The sequence below is a fragment of the Tuber melanosporum genome (genome assembly GCF_000151645.1).
Source record: "Tuber melanosporum whole genome shotgun sequence assembly, scaffold_3, strain Mel28".
NCBI classification, from domain to species: domain Eukaryota; kingdom Fungi; phylum Ascomycota; class Pezizomycetes; order Pezizales; family Tuberaceae; genus Tuber; species Tuber melanosporum.
Window position 1 is genome coordinate 595642 of NW_003298974.1, and position 21089 is coordinate 616730.

The 21089-nt window shown below is 37.0% G+C and overlaps 1 protein-coding gene; it reads left to right on the plus strand.

Annotated features, from left to right (window-relative positions):
- Positions 1-11466: 11466 nt before the first annotated feature.
- On the plus strand, positions 11467-14496 carry GSTUM_00006776001 (uncharacterized protein; the record flags this gene model as incomplete). XM_002838944.2 has 4 exons in its annotated part: positions 11467-11666; positions 11928-11986; positions 12039-12404; positions 12478-14496. The coding sequence occupies 4 exons, from the start codon at positions 11467-11469 to the stop codon at positions 14115-14117; spliced, it is 2265 nt and encodes a 754-aa protein (XP_002838990.1). The 3' UTR covers positions 14118-14496.
- Positions 14497-21089: the final 6593 nt, after the last annotated feature.

A 21089-nucleotide genomic window follows, 5' to 3' on the forward strand; every position in this document is an offset into this window, starting at 1 on the left:
GAGTATCATAAAAGTAAAGTAAACAGGATCAACCACAGTACTAAAAGGGAAATATTGCTAATTCATATTTTGTTCATAATAGTAGGAAATAGGTGAGGCAGGATGAAGTTGAGAATTCTGGTGATTGAATTTAAGCCAGAAAAGAAACACATTCAAGTAATTATTTATAATCTTTTGAGATTTATTCGTAGTAAACCGCAGTGTATTATTGTAATGAGCAAGAAAGCCAAACACTTGAAAATCAGCTATTGGAGTAGCTAAAGTCTTCAACAGACTTGGTCGAATAACATATTACAAAAGATTCTTTTGCTTGTCTTTGGAGCCAGTTCTGCTGAATATCTTTCGCTTATCTCCTCATTGCCAATAATTCCTGTAAAGATCGCTTTCAAGCTCAGGCCAGTAGCAGGAATGTATACTGGGCTGACTTGTCCGCTATGAATCCCTCCTGCTTACGGTGATTTTATTCTTATTCCATCTCCAATCGTGAAGTCTAGAACTGGGTACTAGGTAATGTTCTGATACCTCACATATAAATGGTACCCGCGAAGTACCTGGGGCAGGCTCTGAATCTCCTTATGGTATCCAGTAACGTGCCCACCATGTTAAAACCAGAATTTTGAATTTGCATGTATATAATCTCTAAACACATCTTCGAGGTTTGTTGAATCAGCTATTATCAGCTGGGACTGAGCATTTGGCTATTGACTTTGTTATTTTCCCAGGTCAAGGACTATTTGCTGTGACTTCCACCTCTTGGGGTAGCAAGTGGGAGTCATTATGTGAAGCGTTAAGGAGTAGTTGTTGATTCATCGTTATTGTATAGCTGATACTTTGAACCGTATGAACAACCCACAGCTTTTTAAGTCACTACTACTTTCTTCAGCTGGAATTGAGAAACTAATTCATCCTGCTCTAGCCTTCAGAATTTGTCAGTTTCTTGCTTATTATGAACTAACTTTACTTCTATACTGCTTTGCTGAGGTGGGTTTTCAGCTCAGCAAGGCTTGTCATTGAGAATAAAACATTTTAGCTCATGTCTCAAGTCTTGATATTCTGTGCCACATCATGGTAACCTCACCTCTTTCGTAATTTTAGTCCTAGTAGAAAGTAGCATGATTTCGAGTTTGCCCAAATTATGAGGTAGTTATACTACTATAACTATATTACTATAATACCTTTTTATCAATATCACAACTACTATACTTTCATTGTAGTATTACTACTAGTATACTGTTATGTTAGAAGTATTACTTCTCCTACTATAACTACTCTAAAGATACAAACTATTACTAAAAGGATTACTAGCAAAGTTTTCCAAATTAGGAGCTTAGCAGAGTACCTAAAAACAATATCAGCTTGATTCCAAGAGTCTAAGTAAATATACAAAATTACATACCAAAATAAAAGTTCTATAAAAGAAAAACAAAGAGAAAAAGACCACCAAACAGTCATTAATAATAATGACAATAGTTTGAAAACTGTTGGAAAAGCTGAAGGACAATCATGAGAGAAAAAGAACATTGTACAGAGAGGCCTAAGGCCAAGATCACCAAAGGCATATAATGTTAAGTCATACGTAAGGAGTGTATTCTACAAGATATGTAACCAAATACCTAATTATTGAAATATAAAGCAAATATTATCAGCGAGTAAGACCAAGTTATATGTAACACTGGAAAATAGAATTAATGAGTTGAATAGAGTACTATCATGTACCTAATACCTTACTAAATACACTAAAAAGATGAGGCCTCTAATACTTGATAAAGTATATTCTTTTTTTCAGGATATTAAGAAGTAAAATTGAAAACTAGAAGCCACACAAGGTGGGGAGAATTATTGAGCAAGTGGGTACTAATAACATATATCATAATATAGTAATAGTTTTTAACTGTTAATAGCAGAGAAGGAAGAAAAAAGATTGTGTGATGTATTTTTATAGCAATAGCAAAGAGGTTAGAAAAAGCTAGTAAGAGATGGATAGTTTCAGAGAAAGGTAAGGAATATATGAAAAAGTAGCTAGAGGAGGTATTATTTAAGAGTGTTCTTGTTTTTAGTTAGATAGCTTCCACAATCCTTATTACAATACCGAGTTTTTTTAGGATTTATAATGATAATAGCCAAGTCTTTACCAGAAAACTATAAGGAATAAATCACAGAGTAGTTAAGATTCAATTGATGAAACCAGATACTCACCTCCCTCGTACAATCCACTCTTCATCAGTCTTCTAATCTGCTCTCACTTTATTTTATTGGCAATAATAATTAAGGTGGAATCCCTGCGGGTTGTATTTATAATATTGACGAAACAGCACTCTCATAGAAGTGTTTGATAGATAGGACCGATGATCTTTATTGTGCAAGGACTGTTTGGTCAAAGAGTACTAAATCTGACTTAAAAAAGAATTAGTATATCCTTTTTGTTTATATTTTTGCTAAAGGAGTACTACAAGTTCCTTCTATTCAAATATTTTCTATATTAAGTGAAACAAGCATACAGCAATAAGAAATCTTTTTTGAAATAAACAAGTTCATGTGGGGATTTCTCCTACAGGTTGGATAAATAAAAAATTATTTACTCAATTTATTCTACAGTTCCTAGTACTAATTTTTGAAAACAAGAGGGTACTATTCATTTTTTATTGTTATCCAGTACATGTCACATTCCAAGTTCTTCACACCTGCTAAGAATAAAATATTATAGTATCCCTAACCCTAACCAAAGCAATACTAATAACCTAACTCTATAATATTACCCAGAATAAGCACTTTGAAGGATTGATACAAAGTATACAGAAGAAATTTGAGAGAAAAAGAATAACCTAAATGATACTGAGTGGTAGACTATTAGTCAATACAGGGTAGTAACAAAAGAGGCAGTAGGAAGAATATAGAAAGAGTAGCACAAGAGTCAGTCAAGGTAAAAGGTAAATGTTCAAATCTTTCAAATACAGAGATTTCTTTACAAGTTGACAGATACTGTTATTCTGAACTCAGCATAAAGGACTTTATATCAGCAGAGCTGAGAGTAGGTAATTGGACCCGATCTGAAGCAGCTAACATGATTGGTTTAAGTTCTTCAAATAATGAAAATATAGAGCACAGTTGTTGAATTTATTCTCAAAGATGAATAATTTTTAGAGTTTTGAGATGTCTTTCCTTCTTTCTTTTTAATGCTCTTCCCTATGAGGTATAGTTTGACGATAATAGTGTACACAATATTTATGACATCTTTCTCTATTTCCAAAGTAGTTATGATACTATAGAAGTAATAATTATGAAGATTTGAAAATTATCTTGCTACAGTAGTGATTTTTCTATAATATTTATTCTGTTTTTATTATAGACTTAGACTATTAGCACTTCCATAGTAGTACAGTGCAAATAGGTTCAAACCAGGTCCTCAAAACAGGCCAAATGTGATTTTTATCTAGTCAACCACAATACAGAAATTTAGAGAAAGGCTAGCACTGAGATAAAGCCATTTCTAAAGAGAACAAACAAGTGCTAGCATTTTTTTAATTAAGTACCATAGGCAAGAGGAAATAGAAGACAAAAAGTGAAAATTTTAGTGAGAGTGAAACAAGGAACAGAATGTACACAGTGCTATGTTGAAAAATACTGTAGAGGTTGGAAGAGTAAAATAGCATGATAATTGATCAAGTGAAAAGTAGAACAAATGTAGTAAAGCTTTGATGCATACAAGAAACTGTAGAAACAATTTACCAACAATTGTGAACAAAGTCAAGCATTACAAAAGCTACTACTATGCCACCAATACAGCAAAAACGAAAACACCTGCGTGCTATCGGATCCCAAGGCGGCTTTTCCAAAAAGCTGCATTAACAATCAACTCCCTTGGATTCCAACGAAAGCCAGGATAAGATTGCTGCCATTGAAGGAGAAGAGAATCCAGTTGGTCAGGAAGGAGGTGTAGAAGCCATGGAGAATACACCTCAAAGGAGGCTGGATATGAGGGGTTATGGCTCTGCTTGTAGTCCAGATAGAATAAAAGGGCTATCAAGGAGTACGCTATAGCGTAGAGCACAGAAGGAGAAAGAGAACCAGCAGCAACAGAATGCACTAGTTGAAGAAGGAATAGAGGCCAATTAGGAGGATTTAGAAAGCCATGTGGAGGAGAAATGGCCAATGGTGAGTAAGGATTTAAGGACTATAGTTTTGAAAAAAGGTATGAGCATTTCTGTTTAAATATAAGAATATTAACATACAAGTAAATAAACTAAGTAATGTATGATTAGGAGTGATGGATATCCAAAGAGTACTAAGATGCAAAAAGAAAGCCATTTGCAGTATGTCGGATCTTGAATGCTATTTCCAAGTACTCCAGTTCATGAACTGGCAGTTGAAGTGTCCTAATCTTCCTGGCATGATGGCAGCATTAAACACAGCAATTGGATGGGGACAGAGCAAGCATATGGCTGAGAGTATCACTCGATGGGAAAAGAGCTGAATTAAAACAAGAACAATTATTCTAAGTCAACAAGAAAAGCATACAAAGTCTCAAAGTATGCTAAATGACGAAGGTGCCATCATAGCAGTCAAGGAGAACATTGAGTATACTGGTAAAGGTAAGTACAAAATCTTTGATTTTCAGTGGGTCAAATTTGTGATTAATCAAGTTGTGAATAATATTTAGATATTTTCAGACCTGGACTTGCAAGAGCAGTAACTAAGTATTGGACAATGTGTACAAGTCAGCAAGATGCAGAAATCCGAGTCACTTGTATCGATCAAGCATTGATAGAAAAACAAACCCAAGGGCAAATAGGTTTGACAGTTTTTACAGCTATTCGGTGGTTGAAGAAGTTAGGATTTGAGTGGAAGGAAGTAAGAAAAGGGGTCTTTATCGACAGTTACGAGAAGCCTGATATAGTCTTTTATCGTTCACAATACTTCATCCCCCAATGGAAAGAGCTGGAAAGACGAATACCAAAATTGAATCTCTCTGGCACTATTGAAAATACACTATTACCTGCCAGACAACACCTCTTAATCCCTGTCACACATGATGAATGCACCTTTCACTCCAATAATGAAGTACATCATCAATAGGTTCACAAAGATAAGCATCTGATCAGAAAGATGTCTAAAGGTCAAGGTCTTATAGTATCCAATTTCATACTCCCTTGCAATAGACTAGAGATGCTATTGACTGTCCCTTTACCTTCCCTCCTACAGACTTGCAATCTTGAACCAGTTCCTGGGCTTAAAATTAAACCTAAGCAGGCTACAGAATATATTCAGATAGGCAAAGGAACATGGTAGAAAGGGGACAATCTTATAGACCAGGTACTCAACATTGCAATTCCGATTTTTGAAGCCACTTTTCCAAATGCTCAAGCCTTGTTTCTTTTCAATCATGTGACATCTCACACAGCTGATGCATTAGATGCTCTTCAGTCTTCTCATATGAATATGGATCCTGGTGGAAAACAGCCACATCTCGATAATAGTTGGTACTATGAACCTAATGGGGTTACCTTATTCTATTAGAGAATGAGTTTTGATCCAAATGATCTTTCTATACCTGCCAAATTGAGAGGTATGCCAAAGGGATGCAAAAGAATCCTCCTGGAATGTGGAATTTGGCCTGAGGGTGGATTAAGGTATGATTGCAAGAGCAGAAAAAATAAGAAGAACCAAAGTTACAGTGGCAATTCTTGCTGTGCCAGGTAACTTCTTTCAGTACAACCAGTCTTTCTGGTACAAAAGTCTCACCTTCAGGAGGAGATTGAAAAGACAGGTCATCTTTGTTTGTTCTTTCCAAAATATCACTGTGAGCTCAACTGGATCAAATATAGATGGGGAAGAGCAAAATGGTTTACCAGCAAGAATTGTCAGTATAACTGGCCTTCACTAATCAAAACAGTTCCAAAAGCTTTGCAGGAAATACCTTCACTCTTACTCCTTAAATACTGGTGGACGAGCACTCGCATACTAGATGCCTACTATGCAGGATTACGGTATGGAACTTCTGAGTTTACAGATATTGTGTATAAAAGTCATTGTGGTGTATCTAAAGCACAAGGTTTTATTTAGAAATCTCTCTTCTTCAAATAAAATATTTTGTTGATTTCTGCTTTATTCATCTCTCTGCAATTACCCATACTTGTATTATTTCCCATCCTTCAGGTTATCTTGGCACTTCCTGGCTCAATTCCGGGCTCAACACTGATCGGTTGCTACGGAATTCCTGTTTCACTGGAGGACCCACCTTTAGGCACTTTGCACCGTAGTACAACCAGTATAATCTTTTTGAACGTATCTTTTATATTAGAATAATACTTCTTTAGTGTTTATTCTACTAAAAGTCATTCTCATATAGTGTTTAAAAAATCTAAACGTTTTTAATAATTATTGATGGTAGAAATCTGGAACATTGTCAACAATTATCAAGCATTATCTAGATGATTTATTTATGAGGGAGCAGGTGCCAAGACAGGGTTATTGGAGAGGATAGTACGTGGAGGGCTGGAAATATGGAGACAGGAAGGAACAGGGGATAAAGAAAGTTTAGCTTTTTTGAATTCTAACTATTTATTCAAAAATTCTAAAAACTCATATGTATCAAATACTATTTTCATAACCTTACTTATAATCTCCCAAGATGATTCTCCAGGATTCTGGAGGTCTTTAGTACTTAAGTACCTTCCACTAAGATAGACTATATCTTGCTATAGCATTTAATTAACAGCACTCTACTTTAGTATATTAGTCTATTTCAATCACTACTATGGTGGTTTTTTGATACCAGTAAAAGCATAAGTTTATTCTTCTATAATAGCAGTTACTCTTAAAGGTTTTTACAGGAAACTACTACAAATGTTACTAGGACATAACTTCAAGGAACCACTTATAAAGTAATGTTGCAAATTTCTAGCTGCAGAATATATCATCAAACAATTGGGTAAGTATTACTCCAGTAGCTTTGAAAATAATATAGCTAGTAATATTTGTTGAAAATATGAGATCATGAAACTTGTACTAGCTTAAAGCAATAACATAGTTGATCTCTCCACAGCAATCCAATTTTCCATATTTAACAAATATGAAACCTGCATGAAGGTAATAGACAAAAAGATACAACTATTGTACCAAATGAGGTCTCATAAACTCATATAGTGAAGAGGCTTAAAGTACTAGTGTAGTAAGAAGAATGAGCAAGCACCAAATATTCAACCCTGTTTTAGCAAAATGAAGAACCGACATGCTGATGATTCTTCAGAAATCAATAATAAGTAACAAAGCAGAATTATGAAAATGCAGGTACCAGAATTGCCTTTCTGAATAAAATGTCTCAATCTCATATGAAGTTGTCACAATATGTAATCATTCAACTAACCTGTATGCACATGGTCCTTTCTGCCTACTTAGTGTGATAGATATATGATACTTTTTCACTATCCCATCTCAGCATGAAGTTGATCCTCTTAAAACACCAGGTCAAATTTTTTCATCTGGCAAAGCAACTGCAGCTCCACCACCACTATAAATTTACTACCTAGGCAATCACAACTATCCAGAATGAAGTGAAAATTTAATTATGAGATAGTCAACTAATAGAAAGAAGTAATTCTTATCTTAAAAAAAGAGTATTAATCTGAGTTTACAGCAAATATTAATGCTAGTTTATTGGGACTAGAAATCCATTTCCAGACCTACAGTTGAAGACAAGGAAAGTTCTTAGGTGTGGAGGAATTGATTGGTTTATTTACTGCAAGTAAATTCTTAATCTTCTCCTCTATCTTCTTACTGCTTAGGCAATAACTGAGTTTTCCATGAGAGATATTGTGATAATGGAGGACAATGCTCCAAAACATGTTCACTACTATTACAATATCCCTCACCAACAGTTTGGGTTTACAAAGCTTGTTTTTTCCGGCACATTTTCTGGACTTAAATCCTTTTGAAATGATTTGGACTAAGTTAAAGGATGTCCTACATGAGAAAACTGGGACCTCAATAACTACATGACAGATTCGTCTTGTACTTGAAGAGGTAAATTAAAATTTACTTGTTAATTCTTCTTTACATTAACTTTTTTATAATATTACAATACTTGGCTTAGAATAACTATTTTATGGAACACATATACTACCATATTGACTTTATATCTAAATTGATTTGAGACTGTATTGAGGATGAAGGAGGAAATATTTTTAATTTTTAATTTTTATCAAGTAGTGTAAAATACTATTTACCACCCTTGTTATGTTTACACTTAATTAACCGCTTTTGGGACCCCTGTGTGGTTATATATACCCCTGTCCACCCCCTTGCAAGCCTGGTCCATTTCACAAACGTCACGACACGACGAGTAGACGAACAGAACCTAGTTCTCTAGTTCCAGCCCAGAAGCCATATGCCGTAGTTAAACAGGACTATTATATCGATATTATGGGATTAGGTGGGAAATACAGGAACACCGGTGATCCTCATATGACAGCCGAATATAATTTGCATCTCGCAAACCGAAGTACCCGTAAGCTACCAGCATCTCCAGCAATTACTCCAGTACGCCATGCTGCTCAAGAACTTCCTTCCCATTGTCAAGAGCCTCCCTTGCCTTCTTTTTGTTCTCCTCGCTCTCAGACTCCGGTGCCGCCTCCTGAAACCTAATCAGTATTGTTCTCGTTTATTACCCGTGACTCGAAACAAAGACAGACCAATGCTTCCGACAACGAACTAAGAGCAGTGAGCAATTGCTTACGGACCGCCGGTGCCATCACGATAGTCTGTTCCAGAACTTGTCTCTATTGCAACAAGGCAAAGGCAGGTAAGCAGAAGCTCATGTGAAATATCTGACGTAAAACAATAAGAATTTGGAAAAAATTCCGAACCGGTTGGCGAAGCTCATACTCGTCCGCACCGTCCTGCTCTAACTTTTCCACGACGGCCTTCTGCTGAATGGTCTCCTTAAGATAGGAAGCTTCCTCCTTGATCAGACGGAGAACGGAGGAGGTCTTGATAGACAGCGAGGTTGGAGGCGGCATGTTTGTAGACTTTTTTTTTTCTGGTTGGCCGGGTTTATTCTTTTTGGCGGGATGATAGAGGGGAAGGTGGTTGGGATGAAAGGTCCGATACGTTATTCTAACAGGGATGTGGAAAATACCGGTTGCTATGTCGAGGGTCGTGGGTCGCTCGGGGTTCGTGCCGGGATCGAACAATAAACACATGAACGGAGGAAAATATGCTCTCACACTACCTATAACTCAAATATCTCAACCATTGTGTTTAAAAAGTGTGATGTCGAATGCTAATTCCAGGCAGAATGTGTATATCTTATCCCCACAAACACCTGAACCGGCTTTGTCCCCCGACACAACTCTTTGTTACATTTTGGTACTAGAATTACCCTATTATGAGATTGGTTTTTTGAGATGAAATATAGAACGCCCGCTATTTGTAAACTACCAACATTTGTGCGAAACAAAGGGCAAGTACTCGACAACTTGCTGGTTTACGCCGTGCTCATTCTGCTCGGTATTCATGAAAGGAAGGTAAACTCCTTTGTTCAGACGGAAACAAAGAAGGTGTAGGAATCAGAAGTTACACCGGTGTTCGGTTGTGGTACAGCAGTACAGCAGTACTAGTATCAGAGTGAGATATATATAAGGTCAACCTTGGAGGACTCCAGATAGAATGCGCAATAACCCTGATGCGCATATCCGTAGTTGAAATGGAAACTGTTCTCGGACATACCTCAGAAATTAGGATTGAGGATTAAAAAGAAAGATCTTAGGGTAACACCTATTTGTGGGTAAACAATAGCGTCCTGATGTCTCGTTTAATATGTTATTGTAAAGTACCGATAACTTCGAGTCAAATTAGGGTCAAATAATCTGTTTCAGCCGCAGTGCTCGATAACTGCAGTTCGCTAAAAGCCACATGAGATTTGTATAAGAATAGGAAGTACAACTTAACTGCACACTGAGCCACTTCCTATTAAAGGTTCTTACCAAAGGGAGGAATGTTTTGCTCCAAAAGAGGTTGAGAAATGGAGCAATTGTTGGGTCGGATGGTTCCAGTTTATTGTCAAGCTAACTGCTTGATTGAAAATAAACCGTTATTTGATTTGATATTATGCATATTATAAAACATTACCTGATATTAATTATCATATTTGTAAGAAATCAACTGACCTCTAAGATTTAGGCTAAAAAAATATTTTGACAGAATAGAAGTTACCTTTAAGTGAAAGGAATACTAGTATAATTAAATAACCATCAAAACTCTTATGTATTAAATAAGTTTACATAGAAAGGTTTATCAAGTAGAGTTAGAATTTTTGAATCCTTTATTAAATTTTCTGATATTATTATTATATAATATATTCTAAAAATATAAGTTGATAATAATAAGAATTAAGTTACCAAATAAATTCTCAATAAGCTTATATCTTCAGTAATAAAGTAGAGAAAATCTAAATTAAGAGACATTGAATGAGTGATATTAGGAAAGTTGAAGGAGATTAAAAGATAAGATTATTATCAAGAGAAAAGGGGGAGAAAAAGGAGTATAGTTTACATAATTAGTATGAAGTGATTTAAATATATATCTGCTGCTTAAGAAAATTGAATACAGTTTTTAAGAAAAAAAAGGGAATTTAAGGTCTCTGGTAAATAGAAATCAAGAAAAGCTGGGCAAATTGAAATCAAATCAAACAAATTCTACTGTATAATCTCATGAAATTCACTATATCCAGCTTTCACTGATTATATCAAGTAATTGCATACTATATAAACTCTTATCAGGTATCACTATATAGTACTGTCATGCTTGTCAGATTGTAAACAAAGGAAATTACGCTGTTAAGCCACAATGTGCTTAGCCGAATAGGTTAATACAATGGCGAATACCAATCAAGATATATTATTTTCAGCTATGCCGAGATACCCCGAACTATTTATTATTGGGGTTGTTTGGCCTCTGATTGGTGGGATTTGCAGTGGCGTTTGTTTTATCATACCAGGTGAAGTCTCGGCAATGGGGCGCACTTGGCGAGTCTTGGCGGATACCTTACACGCAGATTTCGTTGAGTCATACTGAACTCGCGCCAGGTCGCGCCATGGCGCCGCCACGTTGGCGCACCACGGAGCCAACCGAGTACGATACCGGTATTTAGTTACTCATTTCCGCCAAGAATACCCCAGCCATTAAGAACGGCACGCTGACCGGGTGGATAACGTACGGTACAGGAGGTATTGTACACAACAAGTATTTATAGTATCGACACTAAAATGTAAAATATTCACGGGATTTAATAAGTTAAATATTGACATAAAAAATATCAATTACAATCTCATTTCTCAAAAATTTATCATACAATAATGAACTAGAATTTAATGCATCTATTTTTAGGTTCTACTCTTATTTTAGGTTGCACTGCCACTTCTCAGAGCTTCCAGAATTCAATGGCAAATTTGTGGCTTGATGCCAAGCCACATGAGTCACTTTCTCCTGCACCTGACTCCTTGCCTTCTTCCATTTCCCTTCCTTTCCCACCCTTCCTTCCTTATCCTTCCTTCCTTCCTCATCATTCCTTCCTTCCTCATCCTTCCTTCCTATCCTATTCTCAACAACCACTCTACCCTTTACAACACTCTTACACCAACACACAAAATCCTTACTCATTCCTCATTCCTGTAAGTCAAATTATCCAATTGGTGCATGTGGGCTTTTATACCAAATTTGTCTTTTTTTCTCCGATATTTTTCCGATTTATCATTTTGCAAAACTTTTAAGCTTTGTTATTCCGATTACATACTTGGTCCTTGCATTCTTGTCCCGTCCTCTCTTTTGCTTTCTTCTCTCTTTTCCTTCACTCGCGCAAAACTTTCTTTCAAATACCTACTAGTCGCGCTTGACTTTAGACCTACTTACTAAAACTAAACTTGGTTGAACAGGAGAACAATCTCAGAAATGGTTTTCAGCCGAGCTGGGAGCGGCGCGACTGCCGTGGAAAGTAAGTTTCTCCACACCAAATACAATGGTTGTTACTGATAGTGGAGTTGTAGGCTCTAAGCTTAGCATGCGCGAGATGTTTAAGTTAATTACTGAGAAACTGGACCATATCCAGGAAACTCAAAATTCCATTCTGACCAATTTTACTGAAAAGTCCTTGGCGCAAAATCGCGAGATCGAAGAACTCAGACGGTTGATGCGCGATACTGAAGATCAGGTGAAAGCTCAGGAGCTTAATGAACTCCGGAAAGCTTTGGGGCATACAGAGATTACCCCGTCCGCGGGTGGGCGTTTTAACTCAGAAGCCCTTGAGGCACCTACTAGCACTTCTCATGGTAAGACTGGTTCGGTTCAAACTGTTGAAAAGTCAAAGCATAATGGTACTATTGCCGATACCTTTGAGACGACATTGTCCCCAGGTAAGATTATTTCTTTATTTGAGGTTATTTTTCTCCGGAGTCTCTCCTTAAGCGCTAACAATTGAGTGTTAAGATCTCGATATACCATATACGGCTGTCGATCAGGACGTTGAGATGGCGATGCCAGATGTCGGTGACAGCGATCGCGAGAACATTGCCCCGGCTCCACCGGCGCCACTTCCTAGTTCTGAATTGCCAGGCCCCGAAGCCACAGGTGTTCTTTCAACTACTGAGTCCAACAAGTCTAAAAAGCGACCTGTCCAAAAGATGCGGCCTACCAGAGGCAAGTCTGGTAGAGGAAGGGGCGGCGGCAGAGCACCTGTTAGGGTGAGTGGGGGGGATTCAAGCTCGGATTCGGATGAATCCTCTTCCGACAAGTCTGTTGAAGCTCCAAAGATATTTCCAGGTAGAGGTGGTTTTGGGAAGGCCAGAAGAGCTGGCGCGCTACTGGGCAGTCGGGTTCAACCTCAAGCTAAGTCGCCGGCGGTAGTTGGTCCAATTGCGGAAGAATCGGAATCGGAATCGGAATCGGACACTGAGGTGATACCTTCTACTAGTGGGTTCGTCGCTGTTAACCAAAAGACAGCCAAGACCCCGGTGAGGAACACGGCTCCTTTGTTGGCCTCAATTGGCCCAGGTATGCCAAGTGCACCCCAATCTTCCTCCGGAAAGAAAATTCCACCACCTTCTGCGAAGGTTATTGCTCGCGACCGCAAATTGCCAGAAAACCTTCCTGACAAGCCGTTCCTATTCACGGCGGACGCTATTAAGGCGATTACTGGCACCCGTCCGGGGAAGATTGTAGCTCAGGTTACTAAGGAAAACGTGCTTCCCTACGAATATTACATTGTATTCACACCTGATCTCCACTTCAAACCACCCAAAGCTATTGGCGACACATGTGAGCTTATCGACCTCCACAATTCCGAGGGCGAACTTTTAGCGTCGCGCTATCCTGTCTTCAAGAAGGTGGATAAGGTGCATTTTGCCTTTTACGGCGAGTACAAGCTTGGCGGTAGAAAAATGGTTTCTTTGTCAATCTGGCAAAATTCCGATCCTGTCGTGAAGAAGAAATGGGCCGAGAAGTTCATACACACTGGTTGGGGCTCAAAAATGCTCCTCGACAAAGGTCTTAGAACCCCCGGCGAGATCCGCAACTTTACGCTTAAGGATATCATGGAATTCTTTAATCGCGATGATGATTCTAAAGCTCTCAGACTTTCTGCGACTTCCTTTGAATTTGTCAACTTTGACCGCAAACTTTACGATAAGATGGTAGCTGTTGCGGAAAACTTGTTGAATGGCGGAATGTCTGCACCGAATGTCGCTCGCAGTTCTCTAACCACAAGGGTTCCGAAGCAATCCACGGCTGTTGATGCTGTTGACGCTGTTGACGTCGACGACAATGATGAATCCCCTCCTATTACCGCGAGAAAACGTCGCAAGGTTGGTACCGAATCCCCGGCCATGGTCCAGGGGCCAGATAGAGGGCGCCGCTTTCCAGGAAGAGCTCGTCGAGCTACTCAGGGAGCCCAGTACTCTGTTCTTCATTTGAGCAAGGCTGGTGAGCATGACTCTACTTCGCCCGTTAACAATCAATGGAGGGTTGAAAGCCGTAAAAAGCGTGAACCCATCCCGGCCGAACCGTCTGCCAACAAGGACGGCGACGGCGGCGACGACGATAACATGGAGACTGGGGTTGACTCAGAGTAACCCTTGACTCCGCCATTACCAATTTCGCTTCTTTTACATTGCTCTTTTACTTGAATACGTTCTACTTTGCTAAAAATTTTACTGTTCTCCTGGAATCGAATGGTTCCTATTTTAATTCCCCCTGCAATCATTTTCTAGATTTTCTTTTGTTTCATGGATGGAAAATATCCTCAATGGCATATGTGTGGGGGGATGTGGTTGCTCTTACAGTGTAACGTGGAGGGAGGACATTAAAAAGTGTTTTAGTTCAAATGCGGATACCAATTGAAAATTGCGGATGCTATAATTACAAATTTGACTGGCTGGGCAAACAATTAAAGGAAAATTGGTCCTGTATGGTTAAAATAATTTTAGTGCAAGTAATCAGAGGTTGTTAAAAGCAACTAGGTTGGAATGTGACCTTGAAGGTGATATGATAGAAAAAGGTCTAGGCAGAAGTCAACGCAAGGATGTGTTGAGAAGAGTTAGGCTGGAATTTTTAAAGTAGATGGATATATGACCAGGAAGGCTCAGCAGTGTTCTTTTCATTTATGACCAAGAACTCAAATGCAGATAACAGTAAGTTTAGAACCTGTTTAGCTGGTTACTTTTATAGTATAAAAGTAATATTTTTAGCATAAAAGTAATATTTTTAGCATAAAAGTAATATTTTTAGCATAAAAGTAATATTTTTAGCATAAAAGTAATATTTTTAGCATAAAAGTAATATTTTTAGCATAAAAGTAATATTTTTAGCATAAAAGTAATATTTTTAGCATAAAAGTAATATTTTTAGCATAAAAGTAATATTTTTAGCATAAAAGTAATATTTTTAGCATAAAAGTAATATTTTTAGCATAAAAGTAATATTTTTAGCATAAAAGTAATATTTTTAGCATAAAAGTAATATTTTTAGCATAAAAGTAATATTTTTAGCATAAAAGTAATATTTTTAGCATAAAAGTAATATTTTTAGCATAAAAGTAATATTTTTAGCATAAAAGTAATATTTTTAGCATAAAAGTAATATTTTTAGCATAAAAGTAATATTTTTAGCATAAAAGTAATATTTTTAGCATAAAAGTAATATTTTTAGCATAAAAGTAATATTTTTAGCATAAAAGTAATATTTATAGTGTAAAAGTAATATTTTTAGCATAAAAGCAACATTTGTAGCTTAAAAGTAACATTCATAGCATAGAAGCAATATTTACAGTATAAAAGTAACATTTATAACATAAAAGCAATATTTATATTATAAAAGTAACATTTATAACATAAAAGCAATATTTATATTATAAAAGTAACATTTATAACATAAAAGCAATATTTATAGTATAAAAGCAATATTTATAGTATAAAAGTAACATTTATAGCATAAAAGCAATATTTGTAGCATAAAAGAAATATTTGTAGCATAAAAGTAACATTTTTTAGCATAAATTTGGGCACACTAATGTTTTTAAGTAGAAGGGTATTTGGTAGAAGACAATAAATAATGATATGTTTTTATCCTATTGACAAATTTTTATTCAATATTTTTATTGTTGGGCAAGGTTTAAAATTATGAGATCTGATGTATAATTTCATAGTTTAAAATAAAAATGTTTTATAGAGGTACTTGCAGTTCTAACAAGAGGAATAATGATAACAAATGAGCTACTAAAAAGCTGTTAAAAGAATATAGAAATAGAGGCACAATGGGAGGTAGTTTGCTAGATGGTATTTTTAATTGTAATAACTATTATATAAACTTTCTTTTGTTAAAGATATATTTGAGTTATAGGATTTGCCCTAAGCTACATTTTAAGACTATGATTTTTTAATTTATTTACACTTGTAAAAATACTGAACATTTTTATACTTTTTCAGTACCGAATTTTTTTATTAGCATATGGGTGCTGATATGTGAAAATTGGTCTGCTCTCCCAATGTAACAAATTAGCCTTGATGCATATGATACTTCTTGACCTTATAGAGTATGATCTGAAGGCCTCAAAATATATTTGTCATGAAAATTGAACCCTTTGCTAACTTTTAAATTTAAAATCTTGAATTATCTGTTTTTCTTTTTAATACATAGTTGAATAGTTCATCTCTTAATCTACTTGAAATATATTTATAAGGCAGTTGTACTATTAGAATTAACTGTTATAATAGATTTTGTGATTTTTGGAAAATTCTCACTCTGGCACCAGAATTCTTAAATCCAGATTAATAGTATCTGGTGCAACACATCTTATCAGTAAAATGGGTTGAGTGATAATTGGTGAAGTAAATCTTTAGTATAATAGTAATATGATAGTTATGAGATCGTAGATGCTAGTATACTATTGGTTCGTGATAGATTTGATAGCTTAAATAGTCTTTGTAAGTCCAGTAACTGAATCATCATTCTTCTCCTATTATCATTTCTTAAATTCTTAAATTATAACTTCCTCAAATTCAAACTTTACTCTTAATGAATTGCAAACTCACTCTTCTTTTTACAATGATAACACTGATATAACCTTTGGTGAATTATCTGAAGAAAGCTTTGCAGGATATTCCTCAAACTCCAATACTTGTAGTCAGGATTCACTCTTTATAAGTATGCTATACAATGTATTTTGCTAATCACTAGGAATACAGGAATTAACTTCTTATTTAGGGAGTAATAGTGAGTTTTCAGATTCTCAACTACAACTTACAAGATTTTTAGCCTCTTGTACCTGTTCTGAGAAGTGCACACATAAAGCAGAAAGTGATAAATGGAAAAAATGGCTTGACCATCATGATAAAATTGAATGAAAGCAAAAGAAGATTCTGATTATATACCTTCTATCTTCACAGTTACAAGTTAGTTGTAAATTTAAGTAACAAAAGTATTAGAATAGATCAAAGCTAACAACTTTAGTTAAAAAATGGTAAGCAAGTAGAGGTAAGATACTGTTTACCTTTTATAGGTAATGTCTGCCGAGGAGTCTTTTGCAGTTTCTGGAAAATGGACAGAAAAACAATTAATAGTATCATCAAACATATCAGAAATACTAGGATGCCTGTACCAAAGCCTCATGGCAATCGTCAGAAAGCAGCTCACAATAAACTCCCTGAGTTAGTTAGAACTGATGTTGACAAATTCCTTATAGCAGTAAAAGAGGAAGAGGGTGAGTCTATTGCAACAAGAACATTTAAGCAAAGTCTTGAGGATAGAAGAACTGTTAAGTATATGGAATTGGAGCATATCATATTCCTCCCTTCTCATCTTTCTTATTAGGTAGTATATCAAAGATATGTCTTACAGGCTAAACATACTCATGATCAAGCCAGTTATGCAGCTTTCCAATACATCTATAAGTATTGAAAAAGTCATGATACTTTTAAGTTCATGAAGATTCGTAAGCCATCTAAAAATATTTGTAATGAGTATACTATTTTGAGGAACCAATCTCAACATGATTTCATATTGAGAGAGGAAGAAGAAAGCACTGATATTTTAGATTCTGAAGGAGATATTATTGAGAGTAGAGCTTCAAGGATGAATTCGGCTGCATTAGAGGTGTACCTAAATGAATACTGTACCTGTCATAAAGCCGATGAACAGGATATTAAGCAGTCTAGAGAAGCTGATAGTCAACTTAGTTGCTATTCATTTGATTTTCAACAGGTAGTAGAAATTCCTAAAATACCACAGCAGTCTTCTGAGTGGTACTATTGGTCACCCTTTAAGCTCTATGTGCTTGGAATTGTTGATGATGGGATTGAGCAACATCATCATACTATGCATACAGAAGCACAGTAAGGCAAAGAAGCAAATCAGGTTGTATCTCTACTATATCTCTTTCTAACATCTATTAACAAGGAGAAACCTGATATACATTTATGGGCTGACAACTGTGGGGGGCAAAACAAAAACAAAACTATGTTATGGTATTTTTGTTGGTTTGTTGTCACACAGAACATAAGTTTAATTACTTTAGGATTCCAGGTCAAAGATCATACACGTAATAGTATTGATCGTGGATCTGGAACTGTAAAGCAAAGAGCAAATTGAAGTCCAGTATGAGTTCCTGAGCAGTATACAGCACTTGTTGACTCAGAAGATAAGAATCAGAAGATTAAAGCCATTCGCCTCTTTGATGATTCTTTAGGTACTGTTTTTAGAGATTGAGAAAAGGCACTGTCAGCATATTTGAAGTTGCTAAAGAGCATTCAAAGTTTTCGGTTTTTTTGGTTTAGTTCTATGTCTTCTGGTATTGTTGAAGCTAAGAGACTACCAAATCAACCATGGATAAAGTTTAATCTTTGTAAACAAGGATTCAATCTGGAGTCCTTTTGTCAGATTTCTTCATCACCAATACCAGATACTGGTCTTAACCCAGAAAAGCGTCTTGATCTTTGGCACAAGTATTCCTCTTATACTCTATTGGAGTAATAAAAGCAGTGGTTGTATTCTGAACCTCAAGATGAACTAATCACTGCTGTTAGAGAAAAGAAAAGCCTCCGAGCTCAGAATGCACGAAAGGCCAAAGTTGGACTGGATGAGAGTATTCATGAGACAAATGAGACAGCTGGTGAAAATGATGATGGTACATTCCAAGAGGTTAGTACTTCATCAGTTAAATGCAGTGAGTGTAGATGTCCCCCTGGTGCTAAAAATAAAAGAAGAAAGTCATGATTCTCTATTGTTAAGCTTACCACTAGTGTCACGAATATAGCTTGGCGAGGCAAAGGTTTTTCATATGACATATGATTATGAGTCACAGGTATGTTATTGTTTCACACATATGACTCATTCGAGTCATATGATTTGTTATGTGTGAGATTTGTGATGCTTTCGCACATGGCTCAAATATGGGGCATGGGACGTGTGCCTTGTGAATGTGCCTTGCAGGTATGCCTTGTGCATATGATTTATGATTTGTACATGACCTCGTTATGAGGTCATGGGTTTCACGCATATGACTCAGTCGAGTCATATGACTTGTTTATTGCGTTATGATTGGTTTATGAGTTTTTGTACATGACCTCGCGATGACATCATAGGTTTGAGCATGTGACTACTTTGGTCATATGATTAGTTTGCTATGATTTGATTTTGCACATGCGACCACTTTGGGTTACATGACTATGGGCGGGAAGAATACTATATAAGGAGGCCGATGCGGCCAAGGAGGATAGGTTCTTCTTGCTGTATTCTAAGTACCTTTCCTACTTATTACTTTAATGAATATAAACCACTGTTACAATCTTTATCTTTATTGCAACAATATCGTTACACCAAACAGAACTCTTCACGAAGCAGAGTTAGAGAAAGCTTACGATAGCTGTTCCCGATAGACGACAGAGGTCATGTACTATCAGTAACGTAGGCAGTGGCCTAGTATTATCGTAAGACTAAGGAAAGAAACAGAAGAAGAGAAGTATCGTTCCCCGTCACCAAGAACTAAATAACAAAGGAGGGATCGTTACATTACAAAGTGTTACGTAGTGCAACGCTAAACGATACAAGACAGCATCCTTCAACCCGGATATGGAAGAGGACATCGATATCGACAATCAAAACCTTAACCTAGGGGCATTCCGGGATGATGTAGATCACGTTTCAGTAGAGCCCTCGATGGCAGCAAGCCCAGTAACTCCAGAGAAAGGATTACCAGTTGATAGCTCTCCTGCAGGAGCTCCATAACCTGAGAGAATGTCGGGATCAGCAGTACCTGGGCCACCAGTCCCGGCCACTCCCGCACCAGGCACTAGCATACTTGGAATGACTGAGAATCAGTTTCAGACATTTCTAGCAGCAATACGAAATACAGGATAAGGAAACACTCAACGACCGAAAGCAAAAGAACCTGACACATGTGAAGGAGGTGAAGACAAGCTACGAATATTCTTGGCACAATGTGAAAGGTATTTTGCCGTTAAGGGATATGGAGAACACCATAATGAAATCAAGATTCCATATGTGGAATCTCTACTAAGAGGACTCGCGGGGCAATAGATCATGCCCTTCCAAGCTGGAAGGAAACAGAGGGAATGGGTCACAAATGCGGAATTTAAGGCAATCTTCTTCGAACAATTTGGGGATCCCAATGCCAAAGAGACAGCAAGACGAAAGCTAGAAAAACTCTAACAAGGAAAACAAACCTTTTCAGCATACTGGAACAAATGCTGACTATTGGAATACGAGGCCGAGTTGGATGATGCTACTCTCTACATCATCCTCCGAAGAAACTGTAGCGAGAAACTCCAAGAAGCATGGGGAATCTCTGACTTGTGTTATACTACAGCAGAATAATTTGTAAGATGGGCTATTGATAAGGAAAGCAAGCTAAACATGGTTCAAAGCAACTCAGAAAATACTATAGCACACAGGGTGGTCCAATCATCCAGGAATGTGGACGGGACCGTCAAACTGCAAGCAGCTGGAGGGGAAGGTCGAGAATTACCACCAGGCAAGGCAATGGAATTGGACAAATCAAGGGCAGGACCGGCTCTGAACCTGTCTAAAAAAGAATATGCTAGAAGAATGAATGGAAAACTCTGCTTAAGGTACGGAAAAGCAGGACATCAGATAGGAGAATGCAGAAGCCGATCCTACAGGGATACCAAGGGACTAGGGCTGCTGGAAACAACCATTTCCATGCTCAAAAGAGAAGCAAGATTCACGAAATGATCACAGAAGATTCACTGGCGGAAAACGACGAGGGTTCGCAGTGAATGGTGGTTTGGGAGACCCAAGATGTGGACCTGGAAAACCTATCAAGTTAGCGAACTACTACATGGCACTACACACACAAAGAGAAGAAGAAGACGGAGATCATGTAATAATCAAGACGAAAATACACAACAAATAAGACAATGAAATAATAATATATGCAACGCTCGACTCTGGGGCTACCAAAGATTTCATGGACAAGGAAATCTGTGACAAATACGGGTTCCACACCAAAGAAGCTAGGAAAGTGAGACAGGTCTACCTAGCAGATGGAAAGCCAAGCACAAGGAGTCCTA